We start from the raw sequence: 21656 nt of genomic DNA on the forward strand, positions 1-21656 counted from the left end.
GTCTGTAAGTCATGGTATCCTCCCGCTTTGAGGGTATCACGCGGTCGCCTCTCTCTATCCTTGCTCGTTGCTGCCTTTGCTGCTGTTCGCTCACTTTTCTGGTATTTAGCTAAATAATTCGCATGCCAAACCGTACCGCAGACCCCGTCGAACGAAGATCGCATTTACTCGTAAGTCAGCGGCAAACACGAAAGTGTTCAGTTGTGATCGGAATTATTAATTAATATTCTTGCACCTTCCGAAACTGTGTCGGGAATCAGGCCATAAACTAGTGCACAATCGATGGGAGTACGATGAGCGATGGATGAGTAGGGGACCGACCGCGACCGCGACCGCGAACGAGGACAGTCCCCAGGTCCATGTCCACGTCCATGTCCAATATGGCAGGCAGGTCCGCAGCCATGACCGTGACACAGGAGAAAAAACGAATGAGAAGACGGCAGAGGTGCCCACGAGGAGTAGGTGCAGTGCGGCGAGGCAGATGCAGTAGTACAAGGAGTAGCAAAAAAAAAGTAAACAGAAATCATGTGATCGACCACAAGAGCTTCTGTAAGAAATGAAAAGAAGAGAGGCGCCCTAGCTGTCAACCGCAGAAATCTCTTACTCCCGCGCAACTCTGCTAAAACTCTGTCTCGATACTAAGATCCATACATACAAGGCATAGAGAATCTCAGAGAGAGGGCGGACCAACTACCATCACATGTACATATGTACATTTACATTTAGTCTCAAGACACCCTCAACATTAGTGTTAACAGAAGAGCAGCAGTGTTTAGCAGGAGAGCCACCGCCACCCAGTCCCAAAGCGCACCTGTTACAGTGAACTTCTTTCTCTTTTCTCATTCCACTAAAACTAATGTAAAGGGCGCCCTTCTGCGAAGAGAGTAGCAGCTAACAGCGTAAAGAGCGGAAATGTTAACAGTATGCAGTGAGAGCTGACGCGGAGATCAACTAATTTGCATAAAAACTACTAAGTCTACGTGGAAATTGCTTTAAATTATTCAAAAACATTAATTTAGTGTTAGTGAAGTGACAAAGTAATGGAAATTCATGAAAAACATTCAAAATATCAAGGAAATGGAGCACTTGTGGATTTTGCTTTCCCGCAGCCACTCGTCACTTAACAGCTTGGAGAGCGGCACTGTTAAGAAGAAGAGATTAAGAGATCCACATGATGCAATAATCAAATAGTAGGCGTTTAAGAGAACAAGTAAGTGACAAGTTCTTTTATTTGATTACTTCCTGTTTGCGAGTAAAGAGCGTGGGAGCTTGCACTGTCGAAGATCAAGAGAGCATGGGTAGCTGCTAAGAGCAAGAATATACGTATAAAATGGAGTTAAATTATAATATTTTTAGCCCTTCAATGAGTTATTACAGTGGGAATATGCATTTTACAGTGTGAGTGTTTACCTTAAAATACCCGAGACATACCCACCCATTCGTAAATATTGCTCTATTCAATCTGCCGAATATACCCCGTCCCATACCCTCTCTCTTGAAGGGAGGCTGAGGCTCCCTTTTGCTGTCGCGCTGCTCGCGAGCTGGAAGCGTGTTCCAGGAGCCAAAGTGCATTCCTCGAATGGCTTGAGGTTGGTTAAAGTTGTTGCTGCTGTCCGAAGGGATGTGGGGCATGCGGCATGTGGCAGGAGGCAGGAGGCACAAGAAACATGAGGAATTTGCTCCAGGTTATCTGTGTTTTTTTCCTTTTGTTTATACTTTTAGTTTCTGTTTCTGTGTCTGTTGTCTCTCGCGTTTCTCTGTTTTTGTCAGTTTGTCATTTGCGTTGTTCAATTAATTGCAGAAATCAATTTAAGCAATGCCACTCTTTGCCTCATTGCGGCATTGTTGCTTTTGTTGCATGCTACTGCTGCTGCTGCTGCTGCTGCTGTTCCAGTTGGTCTTTCCAGTTGATCGATTCATTGGAAACGGAGATTCGGGAAGGAATTGGGACTCGGGGATGGGCCTTCAACCCATCGACTGATCGACTGATCGACTGACTGCTGGGTTACGGCTAATTGCTACAAGATCTCTCGGACTCTGAGAACTAGAAAACTTGTCTATGGATTCATTCTTTCCCCCTCCCCCTCCTTTCTGGTACTCGCTTGATCTTCCGGCAGGCCCGGGAGCTTCTCTCAGGCCTGCAGCGACGGCAAAAAGAGTGTGACAACGCGCGACAGCCTCGAGATAAATCCAATTAGTCTGATATTTGTACTTTTTATGTGAGAATTCCCATTAAAAATGTAAAATGTCATAACAAAACGAGAACAAGACAACAAGTCAACAAACGGCAGACAGCTCACATCAAGTGCCGGCCCCAAAGAGGGGCCCCAGAGCCAAGGCGAAGTGGCTGTACCCTAGGAGGAGCTCACAGATAGAATCGATGGGAATCCATGGGTAAAAACTTCCGAGATTGTTGGACTAGTATCGGGCCACAGAATGAGTTTCCCCACAGATGTGCCTTGTTCCGAGGTCAAATCCAATGCAGAAGCAGAGATACCCACCCAACATTTAGATACCCTTTCGGAGGACAACGGTTTCTTCTTTCTTCTAAGCTGCTGCGGATACCAAAGTATCTCATAGATGCGACTCGAGCGCCTTTGACGTCTGTCGCCGACCGCTCAGCGACAGCGACAGCGACAGAAACGACGACGTAGACGACGACTTCTCTGGCATTCAATAATTTTATGCTAACAAATGCGATGCGCAGAGTCGCCGCCGCCGTCAAGTGGCGCTGAAAGAGTGACACGGGATGGGGCAGGGGCAGGGGCAGAGGTAGAGGCAGAGGCAGATGCAGAGACAGAGGCAGAATCATTTACGGTAACATTAACACTTACCGCGCATTCACCGAGGACTGGGCCGCGCCGATCTCCTCCATGGACTTTCTGCGAAATATACAGAATGGACAGAACGAGAGAAAAGAAAGAGAGAAGAGAAGAAAAGAGGAAAAAATGAATCACATTTAAGCCTGCGGCTGTTGAATTCGATTAGCGTGAAGCTGTTACGGCGGAAAAAGTTGGCATTTTCCAAATAAATTAAATTAGCCGATAAATGTCTCGGCTCCGGACTCACCTGTCGCCCCAGCATAAGGCATCCTCGCGGTATCTGCAATGGAAATGAAACAATGGGAATGGCATTAATATATGTGGAATCTTCCAGCTAGATCTCTTTCTCTCTCTCTCTCTCTGGAACAGCATCAATATATAGTATTTATACACGGCATTTTCCATTGGAAAGCACTGTCAGATCTCTCTCTTTGAGTCCCTCAATGGAGTGGTAATCTAATTTCTATTGGAGAGGTAGATCCCTCTCTCTCTCTGCTCCCTACAAGGTCAACAGGAAGTCGTCATTCGAATCATTGAATCGTCGAATAAACAACAGATCGGGCAGGAGGGCAGCAATCTCCACAAATTATACAACAACTGAACATTATGTGGTTCCGACTTTATAATCAAGTGCAAGGCACCGAATTCTCTAAAATTTATTGATTTCTTCCTCACTTTCCAGCCACCTTTCCTCCTGTCTTTGTCTCTGTGTCCTCGCGGTTTCTGTTTCTCGCGGGACAACTCCCCGCCGAACGAGGAGCACCGCCGTAAATCATTGCCCCCAAAAAATGTATGCCCCAGAACCCTATTTTGCCAGGGTCCGCAGCAAATTTGCTGACCCTTTGATCAGTGGATCGTCGAATCGCTGGTTTCGCTGCTGGATCGATCGATTGAAACCGTTCAGCTTCAGCGCCGACTGAACGGGGAAGGAAGTGATTTCTGGTCTCCATCCCCCCATGCCCCATGCCCCATGCCCCATACCCCATCACCGATCACCGTCTCAGTCTCAGTCTCTTGGGGCAATTATCAAAATTGTAATTTCGTTCGTGGATTTTTGTTGTGCTTTAATTTCGTTTTGATTGAGTTCATCGAAGGTCGTAGGTCAGCACTGGGCGGAGCCCCAATCTCTCAAGGAAGTGCAAATTATCGGATAAGAGTATCGCATCTCTGTTAAAGAAAGCATTGCACTTTTTACAGGTGAAAGCACTTTTTTCAGCTATAATTTCAGTTTCGAGTAATACTCGTATCTATATAAATTCCAATATCCAAACGTATTTCTATATAAAAAGAGCTCAATTCTTCTACAGAGTAGCTACAGAGCTTTGAAAATCCCTCCATTTACTTTTGGTTCTCTTTAAAAAAAACACTTTTTCTTCAGATTGCAGATTTATTAAGGAATTAAGGAATGTTTTGTAATTCCCTTAAAGATTCTTTAAATCAAATAAATAAAGAGTTGATGACCAGTGGGCTTAAGGGTTTCTAAGAGTAGTTTAAGCACCTTAAGGGTGAAGAGCAGGGTCACCATTCCCCCCACTTACAACACAGATATCGGGGTCACCAGTTGTCCCTTGGTTTCACTGGACTTTCATTACGCTCTCTCTCTTTTCCTCTACTCTCTTTCAACGCAACCCAACCTCTTGTCAAACAATGTCATCTACTGCTTTGTCCTTGCCCCCTGCTAAGCCCTCGGATGCCCCATACCTCATGAGAGACACGTGTTCTCCCTCAACGATCGATCGAAGGGGGAATGAATGCCAAGGCTCCAACCGACGAAGCAGAGGTGCCGCGGGGGGCAGCGAGAACATCTCCTGTGGCAGCTATTTTTAAGTGTTGGCATAAAAGGCTCCAGCAGCAGTGGCGGCAGCGGCAGCGGCAGCAATGAGATGTCAACATTGCAACGCAATGAAAAGAGCAAAAGTAAAGCCTCGATAATAACAGATAATTGTGTAGAACATAGGCCAACTATTTCCGCGGACTCCTGCCACTGCCACAGCCACAGCTACAGCCACTGCCACAAATCAAAGCCTCATCAGCGAGCCTCGCGATATAAAGTTCAACTGATCGAAGAATCGATGGCCAGGCAGCGGCCAGCAGCCAGCAGCCAGCAGCCAGCACTCTCTCTCTGGGTTTTTGCTGGGGGTTTGCTGCTGGTGCATCCAGCAAACCATCCATCGATCCATCGATGCCAAGCGGAGTGTCACCCGGTTCTTCAGCAGATGAGAGGCAAGTGGCATGGGGCTCAGGAGGCACAGGAGAGGCACTGCCAGAGCCCCAATACATCGTTGTCGTCGTCACTTTGATTGCGTTTCGTGCCCAATTAGTCTCAGAGCACTTGAGTGCGTAAAAACTTGTACCGCACCATAAATAAATTGGCATGAGGAAGACAGGAGCCAGAGCCAGAGCCCCAGACCTCCATCCCCCCGTTCCCCAACCCCTGTTCTCCTGCTCTTCCTTCTGCTGTGATGCAGTCTCTCTGTCGAGACATCGTTGTCGCCAGGAGCCCGAGTGGAGTCGCCACCGCCACCGCCGTCGCACTGTCAATACTCGACTCCAACTCGGACTCGTATAAGGAGGTCTTAGGGTTCGCTTATGCTGCCTGCCTCTGTGCCTGCCTGCCTGCCTGCCTGCCTGCCTCTTTTTGTGGCAGTGGAAATTACATAAGGGCTATGACTATTAAGAGGTTGTCCTCCCTCAAGCAGTGGCCGGCCATAATTATGGAACATATTTCATAATAATAAGGTGTGTAATCTGCACATTTAACTAGACATCGAAAGCCCTCCAATTACAGTCCTCTGTCCTCTGATTAGGGGACAGAACAGGACAGGACAGAGCGATGCGATGTTTGAACATACTTAAAAAGCTATTCGTAAAGTTGTCATCGAGGGATCGGGGACTCTAGGAAGGTTCTTAGAAGTAGATTGTAGACTCCACGTTCCAGATCTCTGTCCAGAAATGATCCCAAGGCCCACCTGTATCTCGGAATAAAAGGCTAGCGTTTTCCCACCTCCAATCTAATCATTATCTAATCGTTTTAATTCTCCGATCAGTGATCTCTCACTTAAATCAAATCAAGCCACCATAACGATCGTATTTTCCCACACAACCCACGAGATATGGCATTTCATTTGATTGTTTCCTGTCTTCGGCTCGGTTCGGTGCGACTCGGTTCGGCTTATGAAATTTCATCACGATCATTATCCGATCAACGAAACCCGATTGTTGCCACAGTAGCGAATCCTCCCCTCCCCTCCTCTCCTCTCCAAGCCCCTCTGTCGTGCTCCGATCCTATCCGATCCCGCGACAGATCGTATTTACTTTTTGAATGATGCTGTCAAAGGCCCCAAAGCGATTTGTGGTTGGACACTGATCGCACACGCGCCCCCCTGTGGGGCACCACCCGATGTACGTACGCACCCCCCCTTCCTCGAGCCGGGGGCCTATCTATCATTATTGATTGTGCCCAAAAGAGACGAGACGCTGTAATGCGATCCATGGACGATGGAGCATGGTCTCCGATCGACGGTGCTCCAGCAACTCGAGCTGCAGCTCCAGCTTCAGCTCCACTTTGCGGTAGCCATCGACAATTATTTATATTAAAAGCAAAATGTTCGAACGGATCTATGTAAGGGGGGGGGATGACTCCACATCGTTTCAGGGGGAGGGGGGGTAAATAGATATTTCCCCCCACTCCCCACTCCCTATTTTGTATCTCTTTGCCACTTGTATATTTTGGAGCCCCTCTCTCCCGCTCCCTCTCCCTCTCTCTCTTTCTCATATTTTGGGGCGTTTATTTCTGGTTAATTTTATTTTCTTCCTTTTTGGGTTGCTTCCCCTTTTAACGTAATTTTTGTTTCGGTTTTCGTTTTTCGTTTTTTGTTTTTTTCTGCCTCAACGCTTGGCCTTAATATCAAATTTTCGCTCTAAATTCCACTGATCAATGATTGCCTTTTGACGAACCCTTTCCGTGGCAGCTCCCTCTTCCCTCTTCCCACTCCCTTTCTGAAGGCTCTCTCGCTGACGAACTGCTGTTCGACTGATGATCGACTGGGACGACTCTTTGGGACCGACCTCTGTGGGCCTCCTCGCTGATGATCATCATCGAAGACAGCGGTGATCGGAGGTTGGAGAAGCTTGTCTTCTTACCGACCTTGCCTGCTCTTCGATCTCTTCGATCTCCTCTGTGGCTGTTGTTGTTGCTGTTGTCAGCAGGCAGGCAGGCAGAGGCAGGGATTCCAACAATTTTCGAAAAACTTCTCATACATATTTATAAGTTTTGTGGTCAAAAGTTGTGCGAAAAAAGCGTAAAGCTCTACAGCCCACAACTTTGTCGATAAATACCCTAACCGAATGGCAACGGGATTGAAGGGTTGCCGGGCTCTCAGCTGCAGTTTGGCAAAGATAGAAGTTGTTGGGTTTTCCACCCAGCCAAAAGATGGAGAGAAGACCCCCATTTCATGGGTTTGTCATGGGACAAAGAAAGGTTTTCGGATAGAAGTGCTAGGATGGAGGGGATTTCGTGGGCTTGCGATGGATACACCCTTCTTTCCCCTCCTTTGGATTGGAGTCCTTCTATGCTTAATTGCTCCCTATAGTCGCCCCAGATTGGACTCCTCTGGAGCAGATCAGAGGTGATCCTTGACTGTTTGCTGTTCTCCAAAGAGTATTCGGTCCTTCGGTGCCCTGTTTCCCTTTTAGATTCCCGATTCCTGATTCCTGATTCGTTTTGAAGGAACTTTCGGGTTGGGTCCCCTGTTCTTGACTTTTATCTCAATTATTTGATCGACCAGACGGGGCCAGGAGGAAAGTTCCCCCCGAAAGAATGGAGCGAGAGGCATGCCATGCTAAAGTATCTACCGATATCTGTAGATATAGTATCTGCAAGTATAGGTAGTATCTGGTATGTGGTGGCAAAAGTATCTATCGATTGACGGATGGAATCCAAAGGCTAATCATCGCAGCAGAAGGTAATCCACAGCTCGAGGAGCATTTGGTATTCCGCTCAGGGATTTGTACTTTTGCACTTTGGGAGAGGCGGAAAAGTGCATGTGGCAGGCGGCCGGTGGCCGGTGGCCGGTGGCCAGCCCTTGGGTGTGGCATGGTGTGTGTGTGTGTGTGGCAGTGTGGCAGTGTGTGTGTGTGCCGTTTAATGATTGTTATTGCAACACGGCATGAATTTCAATTAATTTTACGCGCTACCAACAGAAGAACCAACGAAATGGAGGAGTACCCATCGTGGAAGGAGTAGGAGCTGCCCCCTGCCTCCTGCCTCCTGACGCTGTGGCGTTGATGAAATTGTTGCCTCACTTTGGAGTTTCGCCGGCAGCAAGGACATCCCAGCCGCCGCCACCGCCGCCGCCTCCTCCTCCTTCTGCCTGCTGAGTATCTGTATCTGTGAGTATGTGTGTGTGTGTGCATCTGTGTATCTGTGTGTAATAGCTTTATGCCTGCCGCAGGCTGTGTGAACATCAAGAGCCTCATCATCAAACTCTGCAGATCGGAAAAACCTTCATCGACAGACGATGCCAGCAACGCTGTAATTTAGTTCTTGCAACCTGCTGCAACCTGATGCGGCACTGCTGTTGCATCTTCAGATGCCACACCTTGGCCAGCAGCAGCAGCGGCAGCGGCAGCCCCTCCACCGAGTTGGTGTTGAGAGAGAAGCCAATTTCTCGTCCTCGTCCTCGCCCTCGTCCTTCTCTCAAGTGTTGCGCCTCATTTGCATAATTTAATTGAATGTGACGTGGTCTGCCCTGGTCCTGGACTCCGCCTGGGATCTGGGAGGTTGCACCTCCATCTCCAGCTCCAGCTCCAGCTCCAGTTGCAGGGAGTCGTGCAACGAGAACAAGTGTAGCTCGTAATGCTTTCTGGGTGGAGCCCCGGCAACACCTTTGCGGACGCTGCTCTCCTCCAGAGGTGACTTTTCTCCCTCGAGGAGTTGCCTCGGAGTCTGATGGAAATCGCTGATTGAACGGAATGCTTCAAGCTTTCCTTTATTGGCAGATGTTCCGATAAAGAGTTTTGATTGAACGCCGAGAGGGTGAGCATTGATTCGACGATAGAGGCCCCTGGCGGAGCGTCCCAGTCCGCTTTTAGATGTTTCCCCACTCTCCCAATGGGCTCCCCTTTCAGCTATAGGTTTCTCTGCTGATCTGAGCTCCTGATTTCGAAGTGTTCGAAGCATCTTGTGACAGTCGGGACATTCTTTACCATCTCGAGGCTACGTTGGAGGAGTTTTCTCCAATGGAACTAACAGGGTTCCTCCACTGACCTCTTCGGGCTCTTTGGGGTTTCTTTTTGGCACTCCAAGGCCTTTTGATGCACAATATTGAATATCTGAAGATATCTCTCTCTGTAGAGCTCTTCCAAAATGGATCCCTGATCACTGCCTAACCTCGCTTCTCATTCGTATGAATATCCATTTGCTGGACCCTCTCTCTTTCTCTCTTCTTCTTTTTCTCTGTCCCGCTTGGCATGTGTATTATCCATTCCATTCCATTCCATTATTCCATTCCCATTCCCATTCCCATATGCTCGTATGATGTTCATTCCCATCATCGTCGCCAGCCACTCTCTACCCCTGTACCCCTCTGCCCCTCTACCCCTCTATACATTGTACCTGTGCCTGTGCCCCCCTCCATACCCTCTATCCCCTCCCCTACTCGCCCATCCGCCTCGAACATAATCGCAATCATAATCTCTTGCATTTTATTTCATTTTCTCGCGTTGATTTTTTTTCTTTCTTTTTTCCTTAGCTTTGTGTTGTTTGTTTTTTTTTTCGTTTTGTTTCGTCTTCGGTTCGGTTTCATTTTGCTCTTTATGCTTTACAGCAATTTCTTAATGGCTGTCGGTGCTGCAGTGCAGTGCAGTGCTACTAACCCCTCTACCCCTTAACCCCTTAACCCCCATCGGCCCCGTCGGCCCCCTCTCCCCGTCTCTCTTCTGGGAGTCTCCAGCCTGAGAGTCGAGAGGCAGTCCACCAATCACGTTCGAAATATAAATTGTTGAAATGATGGTTTTTTCACTGCACATTTTGCAGTGTTACCGTTGTGTCTGGAGCGAGAAGGAGCGAGAGAGAGAGAGCGAGATAGAGAGAGGGTGGGGAAGGGGATGGGTAAGAGGGGATAGACGACCCCCAGAGCCGCCGATGAGTGGCCTCGAAAAACCGCAAAGGAGCTCTCGGGAGCTCCGTAGTCGTTGAGCCGTTGAGCCTCTGAGTCGCTGAGTCGCTGAGACCATGGAAAATTGTGTGTGGAGATCGCTTTGTAGAATGAAAATGCGGTTCGTGCTTCTGGCGCGCCAAAACCCTATACCCCTTGCCCCCCACCCCCTCTTTTCCCGCCCTCCTCTTCCATCTTGTAATGAAAAACAAACGTCCCAGCAATTTTCCAGTTAGGTCAAAACTCTTTTGGTTCCGTACTCACCCCCTCACCCCCCCGCCGCGCCACCCCCCGCTCAATCGTTTCTCTCAGTGTAATGTTACTTTAACGAATTGTGCAGCAGAGTAAAAAACATCATAAAAAATACAGAAAAAAGCAAAGAAAAAAATACAAAATAAAATGAAAATAATGGGAAAAAGACGAAAATGAAATTGAGGCAACGAACGTCATCATCCGAAGAGAACCCATCAGCAGGAGCAGCAGCAGCAGCCTCAGCCTCAGAAGGGGGCAGTGGGGGGATGGGGATGGGGATGGAGGGAGGGGGGCAACAATCACAGTTTAGATTTCTGTATTGTCCGCCGTTCCGCCGTTCCCCGTTCCCCGTCTGCCTGTTGTCCCCTCTTTTAATATTACTTTACCCTCTGTCTGTCTTTCTGTCTCCCTCTCTCCATCTCCATCTCTCTCTCTTTAGGTCTCTTCGCCAATATTCGCCAAGGTAATAACTCAGGTGATTATAGTAATTATGCGTTCTGACGCGATCCAGCCACGGATAACGCTATTCCGATATAATTGAAAAATGCTGATAGACGCTGATTGTGTGAGAGCCAAGAAGTCAGACGGAGTCGTACGGAGTCGGAGTCCAAGATGAAGCTAAAGACCAACTCAGAGTCAGAGATGGAGACAGGAGGCAGGAGGCAGGAGTTGGAGCTGCAGTCGGAGATTGAGTCTCGCAGTGTCAGAGACCAAGAGCCAAAAGAGGAACAGCAGCTCCCTCGTTGGAGGCTGGAGATGTGCTTCACACGTGAGTCTCTCTCTCTCTCGTGAGTCGTGAGGCGGTAAATGAACCTTAGGGAACCCCTGACAGAAGCACCGCAGTAATGGGAAGAATAATGAACTGGGAAGGATCTCCTAAGGTTTTGGGGCTGGTAGAGGTCTAATGATCGGGCCTAAGCAAACGATAGATGCACAAATGTGATGATCCGTTCATCACATTTGGGCATCTTTGAAGTCATTCCGGCCCATTCCTGCCTGTTAATGCCACAAGGAAGGAGTCACCCGTCGCACCCGTTAGTCCCAGGAGCTCCCTAGTGTCATCTCTAGCAGCCGAAAACCCCAATCCGCAATCCCCAAACCAATCCATTGGCGGAGCACTCGTAATGTGCTGCTGGAGCTCCTTTCGGTCCTTCGCTTCAGTCCGTCTTTGGGGGCCAGGCACAGGCACGGCACCAATCACAGTTCATGAATTACATCGGCATCGCCATCGCCATCGCTATGGCCATATTGTTGTGGGAATGCCCCAAAAGTGGTTGCCACAACTGCCACTTCCAGCACTTCCACCACTTCCAGTGCAGTTGCAACTGCGGCAACTGCGGCGACTGCTGCAACTCCAACTTCATGGGCTATTGCGGCGAAATGTTCTTTGATGCCGATTTCATTTTTCGATATTGAAAATAACCATGGATTATGGTTTATGAAGAGGTTGAGAGTAGAGGAACCCCAGCCCCGGCCCAGCCCCAGCCTCAGCCCCAACTCCAGCTCCAACTCGAACCCGAACCCGAACCCTCTCATCTCTGAACTCTCATCAGAGAATGGGAATTGGAGAATGGGAGTGTGGGACAAACAGAGAGCGAGAGAGCGAGAAAGAGAGAGAGAGGGACTTTATCTCGTGACAATCGCCTGAAATTCGTGAGGCGTTTCATCGTTGGATGCTTTGGGGTTTTCTCTGTATATTGCTCGGTGGGGCTTTGGTCTCAGGCGAGTGCCGGAGTGCCTGAGTGTCGAAAGTGTTATTGTCACGTAAATTCAATTAGTTTAATTATGAGTTTCATCGATGTTGGCACCTCTGGTTCTACCTTCTACCCCCCTCCCCCCTTCCCACCATCCGCCTTTCTTTCTTTACACTCCACTTTTTACCACAGAGAAAATGTAGTTTTTTGGCCATTTTATCGGTGATTTCGTTAAGGGGAAAAGTGCAAAAGGAATACCTTTGGGAGTGGGCTTTGGATTCGTCTTCTATCCACAATAAGGCCTAAAGAATACCGTACTGTGATCAATCTTCCATTCCATGTTGGGACCTTTGAGTCTTCACGTCTTTGAAGGAATGATTTCTGATTGGATTGGTTTTATTCCATTAATTCTTTCTAGTACATCTGCATGTCTAGTATTTATTGCACAACCAGTGATACTTTTTCTATTTTTAAAGATTTCTAGAGATAAAGGGGATTCTCTTTAAAGAATCATTTGATAATTACACGATTTATTTGCCTTAACTGTCACAAAACTTGTGGGAAAACTCAAGATACTCCTCCCAATTAACTCCTCTCAGATATATTCCTGAACATTTGTCCAGTTCGTCCTCTAACTATTCGAGAATAGCTTCAGATATTTTTTTTCACTGTTCTCTGTTCTATTACTGATGAAAATAACCCCGGATTTGAACGAATAAAACCTATGTGGAACTCTGATCAAATCTCTGATCCACTATTTCCCAGTGCTCTTTATTTTTAATTCGGATTTATGCTTTAATCGTCATAAGAACTATCCCCAAATAATATACCCAAATAAACCCAAATATCTCAAAATTTTCGGAATAATTTTGGGGCTTTTTTCTACAAATGCCAGGCTCTGTTCGTCTTTTTGGAATGCACTAATTTGTAGGCTGTCTTTATGTCCTTCCATCCTTCTCTGTGCCGCACAAAACGCTTTCCGAATTGGGGCTAATGCTCGTTTAGAGATTTCCATTACGTGGAGCACAAACCCTTGCCAGAGTGCTCTCCACTTTCGGGGGATAATTCGGTCGTTTGTTGGTCCGGATAAACCAATCCATTGCCTGCTTCCCACCTCCGAGTGGAGCCCCATTTAAGAAGATTAATTCGCATTCGGTTTAGGGGCAGGAGGCGTCTGGAGGCGCCTCTTATTGGATGATGGGATGACACTTTTCCAACTGAGTTTCGGCAACGCCCCCAAATAAATTTGCATGCAACCTCCGACGCGGGAGAGCGAGCGAGAGCTACAGAGAGAGAGAGGGAGAGAGAGAGAGCAAGGGAGAGATGTGCGTTGCACATTTACCTGTAGTAGGGGAATCCCTGGGGCACATGCAGATCCATGGGCATGCCACCGGCAGCGGCGCCGGCGGCCGCGGCGGCCGCCAAATGATGATGCGAATGCGGATGTGGATGCGAGTGCGGATGTGCGGGGTGCGAGTGTGGGTGTGGGTGGGGATGTGGATGCGGATGCGAGTGCGGATGGTGGTGATGCGAGTGAATCGAGTGCGGATGCATCGAGTGGTTCTGGACATGCGCCGCTGCAGCGGCGGCGGCAAAGCCCGCGTCCGCGGAGGCCATCGAGTGGTGACCCAAAACGGCGGCCCAGGGCGAGGCCACGAATCCGCTGCCATGATGATCCATTGTCGGGGACTTATGCGGCACTTTCCACTGTGTGTATATTGTGATCGGGAGACGGGAGCACTATATCATTCAATATATATCGGTATATATCCTTTATCTTTTGATTTTTATGTTGCACCGAGACACACAAACAGATACAGATGCGGATACAGGAGATACAGGGGATACACGGATACACCGAAAACAAAGTCACAACACAAGATGGCGGCCATTATTTACCGTTAACGCGCATGGCCACAAAAGGCACCGTTAGGAGGAGTCGCCCCCCTCTGCAGGCACCAGGCACAGGCACCAGGCACCACCGACGGGCGAACGAACGAACGAAGCGACGAGTCGCACTCGGAACGAAACTCGAAGAAAATCCACCAAAACAAAAAAAAACCGCGCAGGAAAATCGTCAGGGAGGAGGAGCAGGAGCCGGAGTCGGAGTCGGAGCCGGAGCCGGAGCAGAAGGAGGATGGAAACCACAGCCGACCCTCGAGCAGGCAAGCGAACGGGAGACAGACCAGACTCCCCTTTGGGGCACACGGATTCTGTCGCAAATCGGGCTCGGAATCGGAATCGGATTCGTTTGCTTTGCGGGCCTTCGGTTGCTCCTTTTCGCACGCTTTTGGTCCGCGTTCACCTCTGCACGGCACGAAAATTGGCGATAAACTATCGCCTCGCATCAGGAAACATGGCATGGCATCGCATCGCATCCACATAGCATCGGTGTCGGGTCGGTTGGTCGGTCGGTCGTTTGGGTCGGTTTGATGGTGCGTCCGAGAGTCTCGCAGTTAGAGCCATGGATGGCCCAGACACCAGACGCCAGACACCAGAGGCTGGTTGGTTGGCTGCTGCGGCTCCTCTCTGCTGCTGCTGTTGCCTCTGTTGCCTCTGCCGCTGCTGCTACCATCAACATCATCTGTGTTGCTCTGATGCTGTGCTGCTGCGCTGCTGCTGCCCCTGCATCTGGGGAGCAGAGCGCATTTTGCACTGCTGCAAATGGTGGTGGAGCAGGTTTTGCGCCTTTGGAAAGAGAGAGAGAGCCGCAGAGCCGCACAGCAGAGGCAGCCGCAGCATCCATCCACACACACACATCATATGTTATGTGGCTCTCTCTCTCTCTCTCTCTCCCTCTCTCCATCTCTCTCTCTCTCTCTCTGTTGCTCCCCAACGGAGGCATAACAACAACACTTGCCACATGCTCATGGCTCCATACAGAGTGCTCCTCCGAGTCCCACTCCGAGTCGCTCGCGCTCTCTCTCTCTGTCTCTTTTTGTGGTTCATTCTCGGGAGAATTCTCGCTGAGGGAGCAACAGCAACTCTCAACAGCAGAAACAGCATCAGCACCAGCACCAGCATCAGCAAAGGAGCTGAAGATGGAGATGACTTTTTGGTCTGTTGTGTGTGACGTTGTTGAGGGCGCGATAAGGAGGCTTCCTGCTCCACTGGGGGAGTCATTTGTTCCCATTATGGAGATAGATTGATTGCAGAATCCGTGAAGGAGGAGTACCTAATGGGAAGTGATGTTCTTCCAAAGGAAGAGACCTCTGAGAAATCTGGAAATCATGTATTCTATATCTCTAAGAAGAAATCTACAACGTATCTGAGAATATTTCTAAAGGAAAGAGGGGCTTCGAGGGTTCCAGGTTGTGCGGGAGGGAATCTATACATAAACCACAAAAGGTGACCCCGATCTGACTGAATATCTTTTATGGCAGAAAAGGTGTCTCAAATAGTGTTTCCTTGTCAAGTCGGGGAGTTCTGGATCTATTTGCGGGACACAAAGTATTATCCATAGAGAAGATTTTTCAAAAATGGTGACCCCGATCCCATTCCGCTTGTCTGAACTCCTCCTTTCTTCAAGATTCCCATGGACATTCCACGGAGATTTCGCTGCCGCGAAGTATTCTTCCTTGGGCTCTCAGAGATCTGCAGATTCCACAGACGTTTTCATCATCCTCTAGGATCATTAACCTCCTCTTACTTCTATGGAGCCCCCTTCCATTCAATTCCTAAGGAAATTTCCTCATATTTTCCACCACAAACCCCACCCTGACCTGTTCCCACACAACATTCATTCCTTCCACAAGTCTTAGCATTTCCCATTCTCATACACAGCATTACCATGCCACCATGCCCCAAAAGGAGAGTGCGGGGAGGGCTCTGGGGGAGTGGGAGTGGAACGAACGGCTGACAACTTAGTTAAAATAAGGCGCCACCTGTCAAGTGATTTTCGAATAAAATAAATTCGTGATTACACGACAAAATATCCAAAAACGAAACGGAACGAAACGAAGCGAAGAAATCCAAAAGATCAGGCACCGGGCACCGGGCAACAACAATAACAAAAGACTCCCACGGGGGAAGCAGCCTCCTCCCGTACAGCAGCCCTCCCTGCCCATGCCGTGCCACACTCTGTGGCACACACGACTCTTGCAGCTTCACACACACTCGCACACACTCACGAGACTCAGTCCAGCCGCAACTTCTGAATCGTAATCGTGCAGGGTCAACGTCAATACTGAATGTTGTCGCCGTTCCATCCGTCCACCGGTACCCCAGTCCCCCGTTCATGGCTTCCCCGCCCTGCGCCCTCCGCCCCCCGCCTCTCTATCCCCCTGTCTCTGTCTGTGGCAGTGTCTCTCTGTCTCGGGCTTGTTTACAGTGTGCAAAAATCATTTAGACAAGTTGACAAAAGCTCGTTTGGAACGTGAGTAACATGAGAGTTGGCTCTCGACGACAGACGACAGAGAGGAGAGCCAAAGAGTCTTGGAACTGAGGCTTGAGGCCTGCGGCTGCGGCTGCCCCATCTGTCCGTCCGCCTGTCTGCCTTTGGAATTGGTTCTGTTTTCGTCTGTTTCTGTTGCTGTTTTCGGGGCTTTTCAGAGCATCTTGGAGCTGTTGCTGTAGCTGTAGCTGCGAGGCTGCAGTCGCGAGCGGAGCCTGAAGTCTTAATTCTAAACATGGCAAATGGAGCTTGGAGCGTGCTACGGCTGCTGCTGCCGCTGCTGCGGCTGCTTGTGGCACAGAATGAGGCTGACCTTTGGCTGTAATGAGAATGAGAATGATATCCCCCACAGGCGTATTATTTCAGTTGGTGCTGCCGCTTTGTGGGGTAGGTAACGGGTTGCTAGTGGGGGATACTTGAGGGTCTACAACGAGTGTGATGGTAATGATTGTGGGGGTGGCATGATGTGGGAGTGCACCTTAGCAGAGCAACAGATTGAACTTTAGTGTGCCTTCAGTCAAAATATATCAATATTAGATGGTGACCCCGATTAGCTCTGAATTGGCAATGAGAGTAGTTTGAATTGGAAATTCCATCGCAAATGGTGGCCTTAATGCGAAAAGAAATGTTTTTCAGATATGAATGACAGTTGTGTAAACTTATATCACAAATGGTGACCTCGATTATCCCTCAATTATAGATCTTCCTAGATGGAATGAAGCAATGAAAGATACAAGCAAATCAGAAGTATACTCAATGGATCAAGTGGTGACCCCGATTCCAGGGAACTGGATGTGCATGACAATCCATCGAAATTTCGGAAATTTTCAAGAGAAAGAAACAGCTTAGATAAATAATTCTTTTTGATTTGTAAGCAATACAAATGTATCGCCAGAGGTGACCCCGATTTTCATTAAAGTGGCATTTGTCACAGCTCGTGACCCCGATCCGGCTTCCGCTTGTTTTTAGTTTGGAAAAACTTGTCGCCGTACAGAAAGTTCATTGCAATTCCAGCCGAAAGTTTCCATCAGAAAGAAAATCCATCAAATATGCAACATCCGACTATGCCAGCGCCCAACTATTTCTATTTCTCTGGAGCCTTACAAAAGACATCATCATGCGAGGACATGTGTGTATCTGTGTGTGTATGTGGCTATATACCTGTCGGTTGTCGGAGGATATCGACTGAAGCTACGAGCTGCAAATATGTGCTAAAATGTACACAAAACTTTGGCCAGGAGGATGGGGAATGGGAGTGGAGATGGAGATGGGGATGGGGATGATGCCAGCGCTTCGTCCTGCGGCACGTGACGAGCATCCGAAAGCGAGTGCGGCAGAAGCGTTGCGTCGGGAAAAAGGATCCCCATCCCCATCCCCAGCATCGTACAAATACCTACAGCAATGACTATTGATTATTTTCTTAGGAGTTTCCCCTGCTTTGCCACTGCTTTTCCCCAGAAGTTGAAATGAAATTTCCCTGTGGTTCTAATTTGTGAAACTTTAAAGTCGACGAAAACTATGCGACGATTGATTTATGCCCTTGCGTGTGGCGTTCCATTCCATCGGTTGACAGTCGGTCTTATCTGCGGATCAGAATGTGGCACAGAGACAGAAAGAGAGAGAGAGAGACCTTCCCTTCCTGGATTGATGGATTTGTTGATTGATTCGCATGGAAATTAAAACAAATGAAACGGAGGCGGCGATCGGTGATCGTTGATCGGTGATCGGCGATCGGTGATCCGTTCCAAGCCCCCGATCTGAGGTTTCGTTTCGTTTCGTTGGGGGTGTACGTGACTGTCATACGTAAAAAAGCACGGCGTGATTTCGACCCTCGGGCTGGGCCGCTGCCGCTGCTCTGCTCTGAAGCCGGGCTTATGGCCCACAGAGAGTGCCATGGGCCTACAGTCCGTTTCGGGGTTTCGGTTGGGTTTTCGTATCTGAGTTTTGTATTTTTTTGGCAGCTGCTGTCGTGCATTTAAAGCGGACACCTGCCACAGTCACAGGCACTGAGCCAGAGCCAGAGTCACAGTCAGAGCCAGAGACAGAGACCCTGGGACTTGGGTCTTGGGACTTGGGAGTCTTCCAATTCGTAGAATCCATCGATATTTATGAGTTTTTACTAAGGTTTCTGCTTGTGGATTTGCATAACTGGGTCTACGGCTGCGACAGCCACGACGGCTACGGCTCTTACATGTATAATTTCCACCAAAAAAATAACTTTCGACGCCCCCGATTTAGGAGAAAGAAACGAAACGGTGGTGGAGACGTGGAGAGGAAGAGAGAGAAACGCGACTTTAAGGGATGTGGCGGAAGTCGGAGAAGAGAGCGAGAGAAGTGCGAGAGAAGGAAGCGTTTCTCAAGATTGAGTTTCTTAGATATTGATTTTTCCGCCGTCGCCCGATGCCAGAACGTGACTGGATTCCGCGAGTGAATGGAATGGTCAGTCCTTGTCCGTCTCTCCTTTGAGAAGAGGGAGGGGAGGAGGCCTGGCGAAGGAGCGCGGGGGGGAAGGCAGGAAGGCAGGAAGGAGGGGTCCGGCTATATGCAAAAGTCTCGCACCTGGGAACGTGTGAACAGTTTTTAGCAATTAACTGACAACTGATGATGGCTCCCAAAAGAGTGGAGGAGCAGGGGGAGCAGGGCGAAGCTCTCCCTCTCTCTCGCTCTTTCCTTGATGCCCCCATGCAGCATGCGGCACGCGGCGTCATGCAGTCTGGCTTGGAAATGGATCTACAGCTGGAGCTGGAAGCTGGAGGCAGCGGCAGAGGAAGAGGCACAGGCAGCAGCGTGCCCCAAACATTCATCCTAATTGGCGTTCAATCTTTGGGGCAGCGGCAGCCTTCGATTTGCATGCACACGCGATGCCTCTCGGTGGTGGTGCCCCCGCGGCAGAATCGAAGGCAATGCCGCCGCGGTGCCGCGATGCCGCGAAACGCGGTAGCCACGTTCTCACATTCCACTTTGCCACAGCCACAGTCGCAGCACAGTCTCCACTCACAGCAGTCCCCGAAGTTATTGTGGGGATACAGTGGGCCAGATCTGGGTATATCCCTACAAAATACCTCTACAGAATATCCGAGATATCTTTGTGCCATGCGATCTATGATTGGGGTACTGTTGGGTCTCAACAGGGACTTAAGAAGTCTCTGTATTCCTCTTTCTTTGATTCTGGAACGCTATACCTTCTTTGAAAGGGAATTCTCTGGTCCTCCATTCTTGTCTATTTGTATTTATCCCCAGCTATCTCCAAATCGGCTCTAGGGTTGGCTCTGAACTATCCTGTATTGTTGCCATTTTTTGCTCTTTTTCACCCCTCAAAATGACATATTCCTTCCACAGTCGCTGTGCCCCACTCGCATAGAGAGGGAGAGAGTGCCACAGTGGAAGTTTGAAGCTCAATCGCAATGTTTGTGCAACTAATTAACATTTTTAATGGCGAATCCTTGTAAGACACAACCTGCACAGGAAGGGGACTCGCAGATGAGGGAGTGCCGGGGAGAGGAGAGCGACATTCGGTTGTTTGTCTTTAAAGGATTTGCCAGAGTCAGAGTCAGAGTCGCAGAGCCACAGAGCCGCAGAGCTACGGGCAATGTCAAATGTTTTTGTTTAATTCGCAGATCCGCAGATGGAGATAATTTATGCCGCCTTTTGGGGCAAGGCGAGGCGAGGCGAGGCATGAGCAGAGCGAGTGTGCCGACGGCGCTTTTGATTTCGGACTGTCATATGGCCCCCGCAGAAAGCTTGTTTAATCTGGAGATTAGATTTTGGTTCTCCGTTTAATCTGCAGCTTGGGATCTGGCTACCCAGGATCAGGGCAGAGATCAGGGCCAACGATCGTTGTAATAGAGAAATATATCATGCGCTGCGGAGGGGAATATTTGGACAGCTCCTTGACTTATTGCCGAAAGGTCCTCAAACAAGGGACCTTCGTGGTGTCCTTTACAGTTAGACACTCACTTTCCAGGGAACGAAATGAGGGAGAGAGAGAGAAGAGCACCCAATAATGTCATAAATTTCATAAAGTGTCAAAAGGAACACCTGAAACGCAGTTCAAGGACATGCTCTCCGGAGAGCGACCCGAACCTCGCTCTTTCCTTTCAAGGCAGCACAGGTATGGGAAGGTATGGGATGGCATAGGATGCTACAGGATGGTATAGGGGCGTTTTCCCGTTGTCTTTTTATCAAAATAATCAAAACTGTGGCAAGCCTGTGAAAAGTGAAAGGAAAACCAATCCTTAAGGAAAGTAAAAGTCGGGTTCCATCAGGTTCGGTAATAGATCAAGTGCTATGCCTATCGAAAAGTTATTGTTCGAGTTCAATGATCGATAAATATCAGTTGTGGAAGAACAAACAGTGAAAGGAAAACTCCAAGGAGAGCAAAGGTCCAGCGAAGTATTATTCCAGATGTTATCAGGTTGTTGATAATTTAAACAGGACCAAGACTGGCTATAGATTCGCTATGCTATTCAATCGATAACTATCGATTGTGCTTTCGAAGGGTTCATTGAACCACTCGCTGCCACACCCCGTTGCAGCCGTCGCGACTGGACTCTGGATTGTAACAAATGTTTCAACGAGTACCTTCGCGTTACCTGTTAATAATTCATGAAGATTTTTATGTCCAGCCGCAGAATAAGCGGAGCAACGCCCCGCACTGCCCCGCACCGCCTCGGCAGTTCCCAATTTCAGCTTTTACGATCGATCTGAAATTCCCCAATCGAACATTTGCCTTCGGCTTGACCATCGATTGGACACGGCTGGGTTCGGTTCGTCATCATTTGAATCATCCGCTGAATCATCTGTACGGTCATCAAATGTGTGGATGTGGAAACCGCCGGAAACTCGTGGAAACGTGGAGGATTTTCATCCCTTTCGTGAAACATATGTAAGCATTTGAGGAATACGACACATACCCGTTTATTCGGGGAATGTTGAATAAACTACACTCCATAATTATGGGTATTATGGCTCTAGGAATCCCGAGAATATCTCTAGAAATTGAGTGATGGATCGATTCAAGTGGATTTTCAATCGGCAGTGCTTAAAGGAAACACGCTGTTCTGTGAAATAAAAACCTAATTGAGTTATTAAAATGATTCAAGACGGGTTTCTCTCTCCCTCTCGCTCTCGAAGAGGGGGCATGAGGCACGAGATCTGGGGGAGTGGCGCCTTGTTAATTAAAATGCAATCAGCGTTACGAATACTAATGAAATAATCTGTGTATCTCTGAAGCTCTGAATGAAGCTACAGCTCTCGGCCATAACTCAATTTGTCAACAGATTTATTCAAAGGGGTAGCACAGTCGCAGTCGCAGTCGCAGTCACGGGCACAGTCGCGG

At 48.7% G+C, this 21656-nt stretch overlaps 1 protein-coding gene across 3 annotated transcripts in view; it reads right to left on the bottom strand.

Annotated features, from left to right (window-relative positions):
• Positions 1-13979, bottom strand: part of trh (PAS domain-containing protein trachealess) — a 30595-nt gene extending 16616 nt beyond the window's left edge. For 2 of the 3 annotated variants that reach the window (XM_033382201.1, XM_033382200.1), the window contains exons 1-3: positions 13268-13979; positions 3070-3102; positions 2835-2882 (exon numbers count right to left, since the gene is read on the bottom strand). In XM_033382201.1, coding sequence (XP_033238092.1) covers positions 2835-2882; positions 3070-3102; positions 13268-13605 — 419 coding nt within the window. In that variant the 5' untranslated portion in view covers positions 13606-13979. The remainder of the gene's footprint in view (positions 1-2834; positions 2883-3069; positions 3103-13267) is intronic. The other variant, XM_033382202.1, reaches the window with a different exon arrangement.
• Positions 13980-21656: the final 7677 nt, after the last annotated feature.

This window comes from Drosophila pseudoobscura, chromosome X (genome assembly GCF_009870125.1).
Source record: "Drosophila pseudoobscura strain MV-25-SWS-2005 chromosome X, UCI_Dpse_MV25, whole genome shotgun sequence".
Lineage (NCBI taxonomy): Eukaryota > Metazoa > Arthropoda > Insecta > Diptera > Drosophilidae > Drosophila > Drosophila pseudoobscura.